An 18,209-nucleotide genomic window follows, 5' to 3' on the forward strand; every position below is an offset into this window, starting at 1 on the left:
GATAATTTGTCTCTCGCCATTGACTACCATACATATTTTTTCCGAAGTAAGGTCCCATGAGCCGGAAGCGGAGGGGAGGGACTTAGGCTCTCTATCACAACAGACTGGGCCATCTGTCCAATTAGAGCAGAGTAGCTCTCGGAAAGGCAGGGTTCAGAGAGACTGAATCCTTTATCGAACCGTTTCAGACACTGAGAAAAGAGGTAATGCTGCAATATACACTGTGAGAAAGTGTTTTTTGACCTTGGATGCATGTAAACTTGTTGTAAGAGACCTTCTACAAGAGTCTTTAAACTAGCATAATAGGGGCACATTAAATTAACAGCCCATGTAACTTGAATATATTGTCAACAGGTGGCGCCACATACTGCAAAAATGGTTACAAACCACTACATGTTATGGATTAAGACTCAGACAAGTCAATTCTCTTTGATTCTTCGAGTCAGTCACCTGTTGCGTTCTTCAGCCCTTCCTTCACCACCCTCTTTTCTGAGCGCAGTGTCAGCAGGCTCTTCCTGATATCTTCTTTTTCTTTCTCTAGCTGCTCTTTCTCATTGAGATACCGTCGTGCGTCTTCTTCCGCCCTCGTCTTTCCATATTTGCCGTAGTGATTCACAGCTACAACACAAAAACAAGACAGAATTAGTCATAAATGGCAATTCAAGAGAATTTAACCAGTAAAATTATGAGGCAATGATTGCGTTTGTATAGACGATACTCAAAGGTCAACCAAAGAAGTGCTTTTCCAGTGAAAACAAACTTACAGGAACCGTGTCGTTTCACTGTGATCTGTGTGTCAACCGTGGCTGTATCCACACTGGACATAGAGGAATAACGCTTCAGTTTAGACTGATTCTCATTGACCTGCTGGTGGAAAAAAGGGGGGGAGAGGAATAATTACAGTTTTTGTGAAAGCAACCTTAAAGTACTTTATTTAAACAATCAAACTTTTTGGCTTCCAGTATGATAGTATTTATTTAAGCATTACACAATGTGCTTATTTAAGGATTTCCTAAAGAAGTTCCTTTTTATAAAGGAACATGCTTACAATGACAGAAGATTTGTAGCTGACTAGACAGAACAAAGACAGTTGCACAACATTACCACCCAACAAAGGAAGAAGTGGTTGTTGCTGCCTAGTCCATAAAAATGAACTAAAACTCTGAGAGAACTGTGGTTATTCTAGCTGAACTGCAGAAACAACAACCATATGGGCCTGGAACATCATTTTCAATAGTCATATATAACCTCCCACACAGCAAATACTATGAGTTTGCATTATTCTCTTCGATCATGAACACAAGAACGTTCTCTACCATTCAAAAGTTTCATTCAAATGTTTGTGAACTCTTTCCTCACCAAGGCTACATTTATTGGATCAAAAACAGAAAAAACTGTGGATATTGGGAAATATTATTACAATTTAAAAATATAAATTGGCAGAATAGCCAAATAATTATATATACAGTAACTAAAAATATGATTTAATTACATTCGACCAATTTGTAGCGCAATTACGAAATTTATATGATGTGGTCAGAGTGAGGTGACAATCACACATACAAAGTTTTGTAAGTTCAGGAAGTTAGGCTGACTATGGCAAACTTTGGTATCTATGTTCTCGGCATAACCCAAGGAATCTATTAAGACCAGTGTCATTACAATTGGCAAGTTTATTCAAAAGTTATTAACATTTTTTTCAATTTTGTTATTACATTTTTACCAAAAGGTGGCGCTGCCCCGAAACTTTTTGAGTCCCTTCAAGGCATGGTGCCGATGACTCATACAGAGTTTCGTAACGATGCGCTATTGTGTTCGTAAAGTTTAGCATTTTATATCACAATACTGTATTATAATTTCATGTTTTGCTCTATTATAGCGCCAACAAGAGGCACAATCACACAATTTTTGTCCTCAGAGTGAGCTCATACATGTGTGTGTCAAATTTGGTTAAAACATCTCATTTGATTTGGGAGTAATAGACATTTATATGTATAAACACCCTAACCCTAACCCACACCTGACTTGTATTTTCTTGCCACTTACTATTAATATTTTGTCATTTGGGCATTAATATGTAGCCAACGACCTATGTTTCCAGACTTCCTACGGTGGTTTCGTCTCTCATTGGTCTAACGGTTTCGAATATATTGGCAAATATTTTTTAAGGGCTAAATCACAACGCTACACAAACCGTAAGGCGAATTCTAGCATGTTTGGTATTGTTTGATTCGGCAAGGATTCAGGAACCTAAGGAGATGACTCATGTGAAAATAAGTCAACCACACCCAGAGTTATAAGCATTTGAAAAAACAATTTTACCTCTAGGGGGCGCTGGTTCGAAACTTCTCAGGCTCCTTCAGGGCATCGTACTGATGACCCATACCGAGTTTCGTCACGATACGTTCATGCGTTCATAAAATACAGCATTTTGGTACAACATTCGAAATGGCCGATGTCTAAAATCGTCGATATGGAAAAATTGGATATCAGTCGATTCGACATGACGACCTGAATCTAACGAGATCACTTTTATGATTTTTGGACAAACCGTTCAGAAGTTACAAGCAAAAATAGTATTTTTCGTATCTCTGGGCCAGTAGGTGGCACTAGAGGAATTAAGATGGAGTCTCCAAATTTGCTATGGTGACAGTTCAGACTATCCTTTATCTGTGTGCCAAATTTCATAACTTTCCCGCAAGCGGTTCTATAGGCTGCATTAGACTCCCAGAGAGGAAGAAGAACGAAGAATAATAATTAGAACGCCAACGACTCCAATTGGTGCCTCCGCACCTTCGGTACTTGGCCCCTAATAATAGTTTTCTATTTAAAATGTAATTTATTCCTGTGATCAAAGCTGAATTTTCAGCATCATTACTCCAGTCTTCAGTGTCACATGATCCTTCAGAAATCATTCTAATATGCTGATTTGCTGCTCAAGAAACATTTCTTATTATGATCAATGTTGAAAACAACTGCTTAATATGTTTTTGTAAACATTTCCATTTTTTCAGGATTCTTTGATGATTAGAAAACTAAAACAAACAAACATTTATTTTAAAATAGAATAGCTGTTGCTGAGAGGCTCAATTTAACCAGACAAATCTTAACACCTTACCAACACGCTTTCATAGGGAACTTCGTCGTAAGTCCGTGGGTCTGTGGATGTGCTGCTGGAAGAGGTCGCCCACCTAACGCATGAAAATTTAATAGAATTAGCATACAAATACAATAAATTCTACTATATAGTGAATTTCTATACACATCCCAACAAACAGGCTAAATATACTCAATTCTACTCACAGAAAAGAGTGTCGTGCTGCGTTCTGGATGCTGCTGATGGTGTCCACATCCACATAGTCATAATGCAGTGCCTCAGGGCTGGTGACACTGCCAGCTTCAGCCAACAAAACCCCCAGCCAGCGGCCCATCTCCACAGAACAGCTCGCCTGAGGTTCATTATATTACACAATTACCCATATTTTTTAATGAAGACCTTCAAATTCAACAGAGATCCATTTTATTACCTCCAGGGCGGCCACTTCTGTGCTCGCTCGCATGATACGGAAAGCAAAAGGATGTTTGGGCCCAAGACCGGGGAAGACGTCTACACCATGGAGGGCTAAAGAGCTAACATGGGTGTGAATATCCCCTCTGTCCTTATGGAAATATAGAGTCCCATTCCTCACACAACACCAGCGCTCCTTCCAACACTGATTCACCAGGACATTCAAGTAACCTAGGGAGAGACAAATCCCATACAAAAATGTAATATATGGCCATATATGTGCTTATATTTTAAATAGCATGACATATATCTATACATATATTCGACTTATCTGAGAACACAATATATGCCTGCAACATATATGGACATTTATGTGTCCAAACATGTGAAGAAAATATTTGAGTTCATCCATATATGATACCATATATGTGCATATATTACAGTATAGTATTGGTTTCTCGCATATATGGTCAACATTAAGTATAAATATGTGACATAGATATTTGTTTCCCACATATTTAATAAATGTATGTAAACATAGATGCATGTAATACTGATGCATTGAAATAAGTACATATATGCATAAATGCGTCTTTCATATATTTAACATTTATGTGCATATACTGGAAAATATATGGCACTTACATGAAAACGGCAATTTTTGCTATATTTTGAAATATATGTTTCATATATGTCTATGTGTTTTATATATATGAATTTTGCATATATTCTCATATAGGCACTAGACATACATGGGCACTGACATTATATATTATTATACATGGGCACTGACATTCATTGCGATCAAATGATCACTAGCTGCTCTTTGTTCCATTTGCCCGTACAGAACTGGGGAAAAGGGCTTTTGTTTACTCCGCTCCTTCTGCATGGAATTTTTTGCAAAAAGACTTGAAATTATCTAAACTTATTTCCTTAAATGCTTTTAAGTCCAGATTGAGAGAACCTGAAATGACCTGTTTAAATTGTAAATGTTTTTTAATTATTTGTGTTGCATAAACCTTTATAAATGTAATTGATTGTGTTTTTGCTGCCTCTTGGCCAGGACTCCCTTGAAAAAGAGGTTTTTAACCTCAATGGGACTTTCCTGGTTAAAGAAAGGTTAAAGAAAAAAAATAAACAATATATGTAATTTACATATATTTACATATATTACATTTCTGTATGGGATCCATCAGAGTCTTGCAGGAAAGCCTCAACAGATGAAAAAGATCAACAGCTAATCGTAAAGGTATGTCTCCTCACCACAACGGGGATTGTCATCCAGGTGGGAAAGCGTGTTGGTTTCGCCCGGTAGAGGCGGCTTCTTCTTGGAGAAACTGATGATGCGGTTGATTTTCCTGCCAGCAGCTCGACTCATAGATCCAGTCAGCTCAGAGAATGTCCCTTTCTTAACCTTTCCTACAGGAAAAGCAGAGGAAGCATCATAAGAGGATGCATATAGTGCAAGGACAAGACACGAAACACATGTTTGGATTCTACTTACGAAAGTTCCTTTGACTAAGTTTTAAAAAAACAACAACAGTATTTAAGTGAATGGCTGTTGCTTGCAACATCGAGTTTTCAAGTGTTTTTATGCATGCTTTAAATCAGGATCCATCATCTGTAACATTAAAAGAATTGAACATAACAAAAGTATGGGTGTGTGTTACCAACCTATGTGCACCTTTAGTTTTACAATGAGATGATTTAAAAAACTATGGATGATATCAATAATTTTCAATAATTTTTTTCATTTTTGGCCAATAAAAATAAAGGAAATGAGTAAGAATTGTTTTCAATATAGGCCAATATCAATAAATAGATAAAGCAATAAGCCCCAATAAGGTGTTATTACAGTGAATTCAGAATCAGAACAGCTATAGAGCCAAAATAATGTATCTGCCGATACAAAACCGAAAATAACACACACAAAAAAGATGTGACATACTGAAAGGGACAAACTTTAACCTCAGGACACATCAAAGACACAGGAAGTACTGCAGAGAGTGGCTACATCCTTCCTGAGCTCCTAATGCCATTGTTACAGAGTGACATCACAAAACTAACAAGAGGAAACGCGCTGCACCTGGAAAACCGACTCGGACCCCAAAAGCATTCACTATGCAAACTCAAAGAAGCTCATCGTTTATGTCCATACCGTTCTCACAGATCTCGCGGGTAACGTCGCCATTGGCTGCGCTGTCGGAATCAGAAGTATGTTTATCTGGTGACATCATCTGTAGGAACCAGGAAGCAGACGGAATAATTATAGGGATCACCACACTGGTTATGTTCATTTCAACATTGTAATTATTATGGTTTAGGTGTTTAGAGGCTACTGGATGCTAGTAATCCTTCCAGACTTACTTTATCCAGCTCATGTTTTCGCAGTATCATCGGAGAAGACGAGATCTCTTTCCCATTAATGTTGTTCGCCAGGTTACTCACTTCCTGAATGACCTACAGAGTTTTAAAAGAGGAGAGTCATGAATATGTCATGAGTCATGAGTTTTAAAGGGGTCATGAAAGTTTTTGTCTCAATAAAAGATGTCATGATACATCTTTGTATATGAAATAAGTATTACTTTTATGGATCTTTAACTGTTTTTACTATTACAGCTATCAAGATTAACTAGCGATGAGTATTGTAGCAGATGACAGACAAGTCTGTTGAGCGCATGAATGCAGTGATCTCGTCATTGCAACTTGATTTCTGTAAATAGCAGTTCAAACATGATGTAAACGAGAGATTCATTGTGCAGTGTAGACAGCATCATTGATTATAACAGGAGTTTTGAGTTCAGAACTCAGTCACTGATAAACTCGTGCTGTGATTGACAGCTCCAGCGATTATAAAGGGTGAGATCTTTGATCACGTTCTGTATATAATTTAATACCAATTTAAATAACAGAACATTTTCATGCTACTAACAGAAACAATGTGAAGTTGACCGTTTACTCACTGGCTTGATTTACTGACACATGAACATCAATAAACGATTTTGAGACAAAGTCATGTACATGAATCACATCAGAAATCACTGATTAGGCATTAGAAGTAACACGGTTACTTGCATGTTGTGGCATTACTGTCAGGTCCATATCTTACAGTGGAAGTCTGTTTGCAAAGCCAGTATCGAAATGCGACTGATTTACCAAAGACTCCACAGTGAAATGTACCGAACAAACAAAAGAGGTTCTCAAAAGAGATCCTTTGGATTTTAATGCTATTTTTAGTCCAGTGTTCGAGTATCATCTAATGCGCCAGTTGGTGTGGCCAAACCCGCGATGATGAAGAAGTAAGCTTTGATTTGGTTGTGCAGAGGCCGTCTTTTTCGTCCCACTTTTACATCATAATGTGACTAAATCCGAAACGAGTCGTTTCCGGAGCTTGTTTTTTTCCCCGTAGCTGAAACTTACAGGATGTTTTTATATAACTATGACCTCTTACATGTCAAAAGATCAAGGAAAGTTTGATTTCTCAATTCATGACCCCTTTTAATCTGATCTATGATACTCTGTGAGGTCTGAAAACTGTGGGAGCTTGTTTCTGACACTGAATAAAAATAAAACAGGTAACTGCGACTTTTTATCTCACAATTGCAAGTTTATATCAAACAAAGCTTCCATTGAAAACAGCAAGTCACAGTATTGAAGCGAATGAGTTTACATCCATGACTGCTATACAATGACCTGTTTTTGTGTGATTTATCAATGATTATTATTTTGTCAAAGCTCTGTAAAATTGTGAGAGGAAAATGACTTCCAGAGTTCCCACACCTTTTGACTAATGCTTTTTAGAATAACTACATTTTTTCTTCTTTTTTTAAATCATTTCATAGATATTGCACTTTCAGAGACCAATTTGTAGCCAAATAAATATTTTAGAGTAGAGCATCAGTGTTAACCTATTAACAAAAATGACATCAAAAACGACTAAAAATAATTTTGATAAATTGAAATAAAGCAGGCATAAAATAAAATCGAAATATTAGATGTAAAACGTTAATGAAAAGTTGAGAAAAGTTGCAACCTACTGAAATAAAATAAGCTGAAGCTGAAGTATTAAAACTAAAACTGATATAAAAATAAATGAAAGCTAAATAGATATATTAAAAAGAAGCTCATAACAAAATGATTAAAAATTGAAAAATGAATATATAACAATAAATTAGAACTATTAATAAATACTATAAAGTATGTCAATAATACTAAAATAACACTGTTGAGAATAAACGTAACATTCACAATAACATTTCCTTGACGTTTCCATGATATTATTAATTTCAATAACTTGGAATCCTAGAAATCATGATTTTAAAATTCCCTGGTATTTCCACGCTTTGGGAACCGTGAATTTCCTCTTTTATCTGTGCATGTTTTATGACTTTCTCTCACATAATTAATAATAATTTCAAATCAAATCAATATTCCAAGACAATGCATTATTTTATATATTTTATAAAAAGCCATTATATAATGGTATATGAAGCACCTTGAGCCAGCTCTCTGCCTGTTCTTTGCTCTGCACAGCCAGCACTAGAGCCTCTCCTCCCGGCATGGAGAAACGAAGCTCGTGCTTCTTGCGGCGTCCATCTTTAGGCACATAGATGACATTGCAGAGATTTAGGGGCAGATCAACGTGTGGAGAGCGATCTTTGGGATTTTTGAAGCACTGTAGAGAAAAAATGCAGAGTTTAAAAGCTTGGCAAATTAAAAATACATTTCTAACGACCAGATGTTTTCGAATATACAGTGCTGGTCAGAATTATTTGCCTCCTTGGTAAATATGATCAAAGATGGCTGGAAAAATACATCTGCATTGTTAATCCTTTTGATATTTTATTTGTAAAAAATGCACAAATCCAACCTTTTATTGAAGTAAAAGAATTGAAAGTGGGGAGTGGTCAGATGAAACAAAAAAAAATGCTTTTTTGTCCGCAAACACTTAAGATGGGTTTGGTGCACAAAGGGATTAAAGTACCCCATGTGTAAAATGAAATATTCTGCTGTATCTTTAACGCTGTGGGCCTAATTTTCTGCCAGAGGTGCTGGACATCTTGTTCAGATACATTGCATCATGGATTCGATCAAATACCAACAGTTAAAAAATCAAAACCTGACAACCCCTGCTAGAAATCTTATAACGCGCCATGTTTGGATCTTCTAACAGGACAGTGATCCAAAAACAAACATCAAAATCAAAACAAAAATGGGTCACTGAGCACAAAACCCAAGCACCTGCAATGGCCATCCTAGTCCGCCTTTTTTTATAAAATATCAAAAGGATTAACAATGCAGATTCATTTTTTACAAATAAATAAATGTTCTTCCTTAAAATACAGGGTGCGTAAGTCAGGACACCCCTATGTTAAATTCCCATAGAGTCAGGCAGATTTTTATTTTTAAAGGCCAGTTGTTTCCTGGATTTCCAGGTTACTATGCATCCTGATAAACTTCTCTTGGTCTTTGGGATTAAAAAAGCCCCACATCATCACATTCCCTTCACCATACCTAGAGATTGGCATGGGGCACTTTCCATAAGATCATCTCTCAATGCAAATCAAACCAGCTATTACGCCAACTGAAATAACACCATGCCAATCTCTAGGTATGGTGAAGGGAATGTGATGATGTGGGGCTCTTTTAATTCCAAAGGCCAAGGGAAGTTTATCAGGATGTATAGTATCCTGGATCCATGAAACAACTGGCCTTTAAAAATAAAAATCTGCTGCCTCTATGGGAATTTAACATAGGGGTGTCCTGACTTATGCAACCTGTATTTTAAGGAAGAACATTTATTTATTTACGATACATTATTCATTCACAAAGAAAATTGGTGTCCTTAAAGGTTGGATTTTTCCTCATTTTTTAAATTAAGGCATTAAGATCAATTTCCAAAAGATGATTTTTTATTCCTCTTTTTAGTCAACTTTAGCATGGGTGTGTTCACTTATGCTAGGCACTGCAATTCTGACCAGCACTGTAGATTGTCTCTCTTCTTTTAACAGTCCCAGTGCGATTCACCTGAAGTCTGTTCTCGCGGATGATTGTTAGCTGCTTAGCCCACTGACCGAAGCGTTTCTTGCGCAGCAGGAAGGCGCATTTGCGGCAGTCTTTCATTTGGCCCAATGGACTCTCCTCTGAGGGCCACGGGTGCGTCGTCTCTCTGCTTTTAGCTTCCTCATCCTCTTCATCGTAGGACTCATAAGAACTGCTGAGTGCATCTGAGTCATTGTCTGATGACATTAACAACTGTTAAAACTCCACACAAATATAGAACATTTTGATATGCACAAGCATGAAAACCAGCACAGGTTCCTTACAGGAGTTTTTGCTGGCCCCGTTCAGAAGAGTTGTCGGGTAATTGTTGTCAGCGTCTTCATAATAAGCATCCTCTATTGAATTTGGAGGGCTGGAGTTGTCTGGTAAATTAGTATACTGTGTTAGGTTTCATAACTGGCTGTTATTGTGCCATCTTAGGCTTGAATGTGTTCGCACTTACTGCGTGTAGATATATACTGGGGCGCTGTGCCCGGTCCGAGCGGGACGGCTTCTTCATAGTAATCATCAGGAGGAGGTGTGGTAGGAAGGGGAGGAGGTGTGTCTGTGGGACTCTGACAAAACAAAAACAATAATTATTCAGTTCAATTTTGCATGCTTAAATGAGCATTTACTGATTGTGAGAAGCGAACTTAATTATTTTCATAATAATTTTAGTTGCTTTAAGAGAAGGAATACGCTACTGTCCATGGTCGGTATGATTATTCATGTTTTTGAAAGGCTTCATTTAGTTGAATGAAATACAGCAAAAACAGTAATATTCCTGTAACTTCATTATCACATGATACATGATAACATGACCTTAAGAAATCACTCAGATTTGCTGCTTAAGAAACATTTCTTATTATTATCAATGTTGAAAACTGTGAAACATTTTTTTCAGGATTCTTTGACGGACAGAAAGTTCAAAATTTGAAATAGAAATCTTAACGCGTCCCTTGTCGAATAGAAGTATTTCTTTTTAACGGTAGTGTATGTTTTTGCATTTGTTACATATTCTGGTACCGATTTTGTGGGCAAGTGTTTGGACGCCTCCTCTTGCTCCACATCTTTCACCTCTTCAGGCGAGTCCCTGAGATCCTGCAGATCACAATCTGAGAACAAACATCAAATCGGAACAATTACAACAGATGCTATACATAAAACACCCTTGGAAAATGATTAAAACTAACAAAGCTGCCATTCTTTTTTACTACTTTTTTGCAGCACCTACTACAATTATTTATATATTACATTGTTGTAGGCACTGTTTAGCAGTTATGCAAAACTCATAAATAAAACCTGGAAAACAAAAACATGAACTCACCAAATTCTTCAAACAATGATTCAACAAAGCTGGTACCATTTCCATAGAGAGAAGTGTTCATGTATATGAAATCAGATCCATTCACTATAAATGAATAAATAAATTTGCAACTTTACAAGTGTGATTAACACTTTATACATACATTTTTGGTAGCACTTTACAATAAGTTTCATTAGTTAACAGTAGTTAACTACATTAGTTAGCATGAACTAATAACGAACTGCACTTATGCAGCATTTATTAATCTTTGTTAATGTTAATTTCAACATTTACTAATACTTTATTCAAATCTTGTTAACAGTAGTTAATGCACTGTGAACTAATATGAACAAACAATGAGCAGCTGTATTTTTATTGACTAACCTTAACAAAGATTAACAAATTCAGTAACAAATGTATTGCTCATGGTTAGTTGATGTTAGTTAATGAACCTTATTGTAAAGTGTTACCACATTTTTACATAAAACTGAACATAGAAGATCATTAAGACAATCACATTATACACTTTATTCCCATAATTATTTAGGATAACTTTTTTAAAGTCCTTTTCTTCAGAGTAACTTTGCAGCCTGAAATACCTTTACATTGCTATTATTATTAATATGTGAATCCCTTCAGCAGGGCCGTGGCCAATAGGTTCAGCTCAGCTGTTATGTATTTGCTGTTCAGTCTCACCAGATGGCTGCAGCTGTTTGACCAAGTTCCTGACCACGCTCATCTTCTCTGCGGTGGCCGAACTCAGGCTCTCATTCTCCAGCAGCTTGAGAAGCAAACTCAGCTCCTTCACCAGGTGCTCCATACCTGCAGATTCCAGAGGAGGACAGGATCAGTGACCAGAAACATGCATTTATATACATCAGATGGGCTAAATAGACGCGTGATGTTTTATCAAAAAACATTTCTTTGCATTTATTTTCTAAGCATGTTACTAGGAGTTCCTGGCCATTTTCATGTAGTCCACTTGACCTTTTTAATATCCATCAGGAGGTCTCAGCTGTTGGACATCTGATTTATTTGGCTGTTTGTTGAAGAAACCTTGCCAAAATGCCAAACATGATATCCTGAAGGTTTAATGCAATAAACAAGCAAAGAAAAGGGGTATGACCTGAATTGATTTCTTATGGTACTGCTCTTCAAATCTGTGTATGGTGAACAATAGCTGCAGTGTTATGAATGGCCTAACAAACACAGGAAACAAGAAACCCCCTAAAGAGAAACAACATTTTTAGAAAGTCCTGGAATAAGAATTTACTTCAACAATGCAACATCATGTATAATGGCTGTCTGTAGGTGTGGACTCACTATTAATTTTAATAAGGAAACCTGAATTTCCAGACCTGAAATGTACAGTTAGATGCTGGTTTTAAAATTCTGATTAACATTTACTGGTGATTTAGTATTTGTGTTCTCTTTGGGGTCTAAGAAACTAAAACTATGAAAACATAGTTTTTACAATGTTATAGGAACTCATAAATAGCATGCAATAACAAGTCCAAAAAATAACCATTACTTATGTTTAGGGTCTCAAAGAGCTCGGGAAAAAATAGTTTAAGATAATTATTTAATACAAATATTTAATAATTATTTAAAAATAAGGTAATTAATATAATGTTTAATTTTAAAATAAATTCAGATCTTAAGATTTTCTGACTGGTTTAAAGACTATGGGCCCTATTTTAACGATCTGAAACGCAAGTGTCAAAGCGCAAAGCGTAAGTAACTTTGTGGGCGGATCCCGGCGCTGTTGCTATTTTCCCGGCGGGATAAATGCCTCTTGCGACTGGCGCAAATCTAAAAGGGGTTGGTCTGAAGTAGCTTCATTATTCATAGGTGTGGTTTGGGCGTAACGGGAAACAAACCAATAAGAGCTTTATATCACATTCCCTTTAAGAGCATGATGAACGAGGTGCGCTTGTTCCATCGCGCAATACTATTATAACGGCGCATTTACCAGGCGCGCTTCAGAATCGGTTCACAGCCGAGGATATCGATGTTTTCGTCAGAGCCGTAAAAGAATGAGAAGTGACATTGGGGATGGGACAAACCCACCCAAATTAGCTTCGGTTAAACATGCATATAAAAATTTGGTAAATGTGTAAGCTTTATGCCTATTTTCCCCATCGTCATGGACACAACAATGATTTCCCTCGTGTTTTAATATTTTTCCTTATAATAATGTATCATTTGCAAAAAGTTAAATGCATCTGTGTAGATGAGAGAATCATCTACAGTGTATGCGCGTTGTTCACACTCTGTATTATGGCCAAGCATGCGCGCTTAAAATAGCATCTGAATGTACGCGCAACGCGCCACTGACTTTAGACTAGGGGCACTTGCGTTTCAGATCGTTAAAATAGCGGCCTAGGTTTTTTCTGGTCAGTGGCGCAATAGTTTTATAGAACAGCAAAATAGCATGAGGGAAAGTTAGCGCCGGAACACGCCTCCTCTTTGCGCTGAACCGCCCCGGGGAGCGCAAGTGTATTTCTTAGTTAACCGACGTGTGTCTGTGGAGGGAAAAGTCCGCTTTGCGCGGGTGCAAAATAGGAATGATACATGCGTCAGTGTACAAAGTCATTTGCGCCGGGTGCAAGATTGGGCCCTATAAAAGTTAACTCCCACCAGTCTTAATAGCCAGACATTAATTATATTTTTCTAAAATGAGCTTTTTCTCATTTTAATGTGACTGCGTGTCTTTTAATTTCAATACTTTTTATGTTCAAAGTGAGTAAAAATAATTGTGCACTGCTTGTTGGCAGTCAACTTTTAGTTTCTATCCTCACGATACATTTCCTCATTTCACTGTCTTGTCAGTTGAATTCTGGCAGAGCCAGTTCGATCAGTCACCTGAAGCTATTTCAGTAAAACTGTGACATACACAAGACTCACTCTACTATGTAATCATATGACACAGATTTTTTTAGATTGCACTTTGAGAATGATGAACTTGGCAGCTCTGCTCACATTACTGAACAATATAGTAGAAACACTTAAACAGAATGGATCGTTATCTTTATATTAGATTCTAGGACAGGACATAGTAAGACAAGATATAAAAAGACAGCGTTGTAAATACAAAACAAGTCTGAAACAGACAATCAATACAATCGAACAAGAAAGTTTGGTTTTACATGTGATTGATGACTTATTTGTTGGTGTGAGGTTGTGCTGTGCGTGCGTACCTCTCTATCTTTCAAGTCTCTGACAAGGCAGATGATTTAAGAAAGAAGAAGGGAGAAAAAGAAGAGATCTTAATACAGGTTCAGGGCTTTTACTGCTTGAGTACACTCAACTTATGGAAAAACTGTTGTATCAACTTTACAATTAAAGTTAAACATAATGTAATAAGTTTGGTGAACTCAAAAAAATAATAATGTTTTAAATTGTGTCTCCAAATTGTCACGGTGGCTATAATGATGCGCTCGACGAAGGAGACAAACAAAAGAGTCTTTACTGATATTTCCAAAAGGAAACATGTTGGAGATAACTATAGTAAGACTGAATAACATAACCACGTAAACATTGACAATACCGGACAAAGAACTAAAGACACTCAGTGCTTAAATACAGTGAACGTAATCAAAGAGAAACAAGACAGGTGTGTGTGCTGTTAAACTATTTTAACATACAGGGAAACTAACTAGGAACTCAGGGAAACAGGAACAGAGCAAACAGAGTAAAAACGAAAAACAAAAACAGAACATGACAGAATATACACGTTACACAAATTCAATAAGCTTGAATTTTGCATTAACATTTCATAATAGTGACATACAATAAAACTTTCATAAGCCGTATATAAAATGAATTCAAATACAAGTATAAAAATTAACAAATAGAGCCAAAAATTGCGGAAACTGCGAAGACGGCCCATTTCAATATCAGTGTCAGGTAAGATACTTGTCTAGATCTCTCTGATCACTTACGTGGGTTTATTATGAACAGCCACGTCTATAAACTCATGTGAAGTTTATTTCAATAGCGAATTAATAATAAATTAAAGTTATATCAATAAGTAATTCAATACGTAATGCACGCAAACACAGCAGATGACCACGTCTAGAAAACACACACACTCCGACCTCTGTAATAAACACTGAGATGTTAGTGCCGTTCGAATCGGTACATGAAATCACAAATGTCGGGTGATAAGAACTGTAACTCAAACACTGTTTAGAAAAAAGTCCCGTCCGAATAGGGTATTAGTTTGTGTTGTGTATCAGTTTATTGAGCAAACTGAAAAGCTTGCACCAAAACAACTTGTATAAACTTCACAGAGAGACCACTAATCACTCAAATGGTGACTTGAAACATAACTTTTACAGTAAAATATAATCAAAACACAACATAGAGCTGGTAGTAGAACCACCACCATCACCAAACGTGACATTGCAAGCTCTTTCCGTTTAATATTTTAAATAGGGATGCACGATATATCGGCCACCATATCGGTATTGTCAAGGGTGGCTGCTAACAGGAAGCGCACGACGAGGAAGAGTTCAGGAATAAATCCACTTTAATAAATCCACACAGGAGAAATATAGGAACAGGCAAAAAGCATCCACATATAATAGATAACACATCGAGTGATACATTTTAATTTCTAATGTTATTGTTATCGGTCCATTAAGAAAATTTGGTCGATGTATTAAAGCCGATTAATAATGGTTTATTTCTTTAATCTGAGACACTTCAGAAGCGCACTTTTCTCAATGATGTTTTAGAATTGCTTTACGATCGGAATCACTTTAAAAAGGAAAATACAGTTAAGTGCAACTTGTGCAGAACACAGATCTGTCATATAGGATACATACATTTATAATGAGAACATTATAATGGTGTGCTTGGGACAATGCTTTTAATGGTGAGACTTTTGTTTTTGTAATCAGGCTCTTAAAAATTATATAAACATTTTAGATTTATCGGCCAATATATCGGTTATTTTCTTTCAAATAAAAATAATTGTCGGTTATTGTATCGGCCTAGATGTTCATATCGGTGCATCCCTAATTTTAAGTTTTTCATAGAAAATGTACTTCATTTAATTCCTTAAAATGCCAACCTTTTCTATATCCGATAGTTCATTCAAGATTAAATGATTAAAATATAGCATGTCTGACAAAATTAAAGTTGACATTTTAACAGTGTATGGGTCCCTCTGATGACCATTCAAAAAAGGATTAAATCAAAAACAGATTAAATAGATCAGAGTCACACATCTTTCACATGTAAGCACTTCACACCACACCCGGACCCTGCTCAAGAGGGAAAGCAAAAATCCCTCTTTCAAGGCTATACCTGCCACTCATTTAGATTTGCTGATCCAGGAATTATTATTCTTGGCCAAAAGTAATTACTGCAATATGTGACCTTTCTTTTACTTCTGCCCTGACAGGGTTTTTCCTATCTTTCGGGACCAGTTAAAAAAACCTGTTGCATAGCTCATCATGTTTCTTTTCTAGACCCTCACCGCTCTGAAAACAAACGCTGCTTTGAAGTGAGGCTTGCGAAGCATTATGCAAACAGGGGAAACTCTAAATAACAGATCTTTTCTGTGTTTGTACTTCTATTTCGAGAATCATCCTGTTCATTGAATATTTCTTAGTATGCAAAAGTCCATGTTACACATACTGTTCATTTAAATAGTGACTAAAAATAGTGCAATTTAAAGCTGATTAAAAATAATTCTGCTGCAATTAAATATTAAAAAATTGTGCTACATTAAATATAACATTTTAGCATTACTCATTATTTCTAATTTTCACACAGCACAGTGAGGAATAGAGAACATCAATAAAAGACTGTAAGAGAACTTGTGTCAGGATATTTACATAGAGGACTGTACAAATATACTCTTCAGTGAGTCATTTAACAAAAACCCTAATTTAAAAAAATACAACCCTGACATTTCAGAGTCGGTTCTTTATTTTGGGAGACAACGGGCCCTATTTTAACGATCTAAGCGCATGGTCTACAGCGCACGGCGCAAGTGCACTTAGGGCGTGTTTTAATACACTTTTGCTAGTTTAACGACGGGAAAAATGATCGGCGCACCGGCGCATGGTTTAACAGGCTTGTCCCTATTCTCTTAATGATTAATGGGTGTGTTTTGGGCATAACATGCAATAAACCGATCAGAGTCTCATCTCCTATTCCCTTCAAAGCCAGTTGCGCTCGCGCCATGGCAGATTGGCTATTTTCCAGAGAGGAAACGGATCTGCTCGTGTGCAAGGTTAAAGCGCACAAGCAGACCTACGGGACAAGCCGGATTTCACCATATCTTTATGTACCCAATAATAATTTTTTACATTGTAATCCTTTTATTTTGAAATTTTGCCATGTTTTTGTTCTGCTGCGCATCCCTGTGAGTGTAATACGCAGAATGTACGTACGTTGTGGACACGCCTATAGGCGCATATTACTAATGCGCCGTTTAAATAACAAAATAAATTTGCTCCATTGACTTTAGACCAGGTTTTTGTAGGTCAATGGCTATTTCAGTTGCCTCAAAAAATGCAACGCGACAACAATGCGCCTGAACACTCCTCGTTTTCAGACCAGCACTCCCATGGCCGCACAAGTGGACTCAAATGCATTTGCTATTTAAACAACGTGGCGCAGGACGTGAAAATGATAACTGCTTCGGGCTGAAACTAGCAAAAAACACTTGCGCAGTGTTTGGCGCCGGGTGTATGATAGGGGCCGATAACTTTATTTATCATGCACTCGAGCCTACGACTGAATCTGGAAATAAAGCAAAATAACGGAGGAAAATTATAATTCTCCTCAGATGCCATGACGGTAATTTATAGCAACAAAAACAAATCTAGCATTAATTCGATCTCAAAAGAAATTCATTAAAATAAGCTATTAGGCCTACATCATTAACCAACGTGGTTGAACGACAAATTTGCGACATTAAGATTTCGGGATTTGCTCGTTGACTAGCTAGTTGATTCCACAATGCATCATACTATGGAAGTTCAGCAGCAAGTTACTTTGTTGTACGGGAAACACACCACTGGTTGATTGTCAAAAGAGGAGAAACGTATAATTCACAATGCAGATTTCCAAATGCCTTTGCAGTTCTGTCAGCAGAGCACAAACACAGACAGAGCTAACAGAGATAAAGAAAGCAAACCACTGAATTGCTCACCAGTCTCGACAGCTGAAGGACATGTGAAACCCACCATTTTCAGAAAAAACAAAACTGAGGTGCAACTTTTCGAGAGTTAGTAACTTCTATATTGAATAGTCATAAACTTCGTCTTACTTTCTTCCTCAAGTCCAAAACAAACAAAATTTTACCTCTTAGAGAGCTAGATCTCAAAAAGG

The 18,209-nt window shown here is 36.9% G+C and overlaps 1 protein-coding gene across 2 annotated transcripts in view; it reads right to left on the reverse strand.

Moving 5' to 3' along the window:
* Window positions 1–18,209, reverse strand: part of afap1l1b (actin filament associated protein 1-like 1b) — a 29,594-nt gene that overhangs the window by 2,583 nt on the left and 8,802 nt on the right. The window contains exons 2-16 of one of the 2 annotated variants that reach the window (XM_077233460.1): window positions 11,553–11,678; window positions 10,878–10,961; window positions 10,577–10,665; window positions 10,014–10,125; window positions 9,835–9,933; window positions 9,536–9,747; window positions 8,004–8,183; window positions 5,876–5,968; window positions 5,667–5,745; window positions 4,772–4,927; window positions 3,528–3,739; window positions 3,304–3,449; window positions 3,119–3,191; window positions 765–867; window positions 451–618 (exon numbers count right to left, since the gene is read on the reverse strand). In XM_077233460.1, coding sequence (XP_077089575.1) covers window positions 451–618; window positions 765–867; window positions 3,119–3,191; window positions 3,304–3,449; window positions 3,528–3,739; window positions 4,772–4,927; window positions 5,667–5,745; window positions 5,876–5,968; window positions 8,004–8,183; window positions 9,536–9,747; window positions 9,835–9,933; window positions 10,014–10,125; window positions 10,577–10,665; window positions 10,878–10,961; window positions 11,553–11,678 — 1,932 coding nt within the window. The remainder of the gene's footprint in view (window positions 1–450; window positions 619–764; window positions 868–3,118; window positions 3,192–3,303; window positions 3,450–3,527; window positions 3,740–4,771; window positions 4,928–5,666; window positions 5,746–5,875; window positions 5,969–8,003; window positions 8,184–9,535; window positions 9,748–9,834; window positions 9,934–10,013; window positions 10,126–10,576; window positions 10,666–10,877; window positions 10,962–11,552; window positions 11,679–18,209) is intronic. The other variant, XM_077233461.1, reaches the window with a different exon arrangement.

This window comes from Siphateles boraxobius, unplaced genomic scaffold, assembly GCF_051911475.1.
Source record: "Siphateles boraxobius isolate OS27281-9 unplaced genomic scaffold, OSU_SipBor_1 18, whole genome shotgun sequence".
In the NCBI taxonomy this organism is placed as follows: Eukaryota; Metazoa; Chordata; class Actinopteri; order Cypriniformes; family Leuciscidae; genus Siphateles; species Siphateles boraxobius.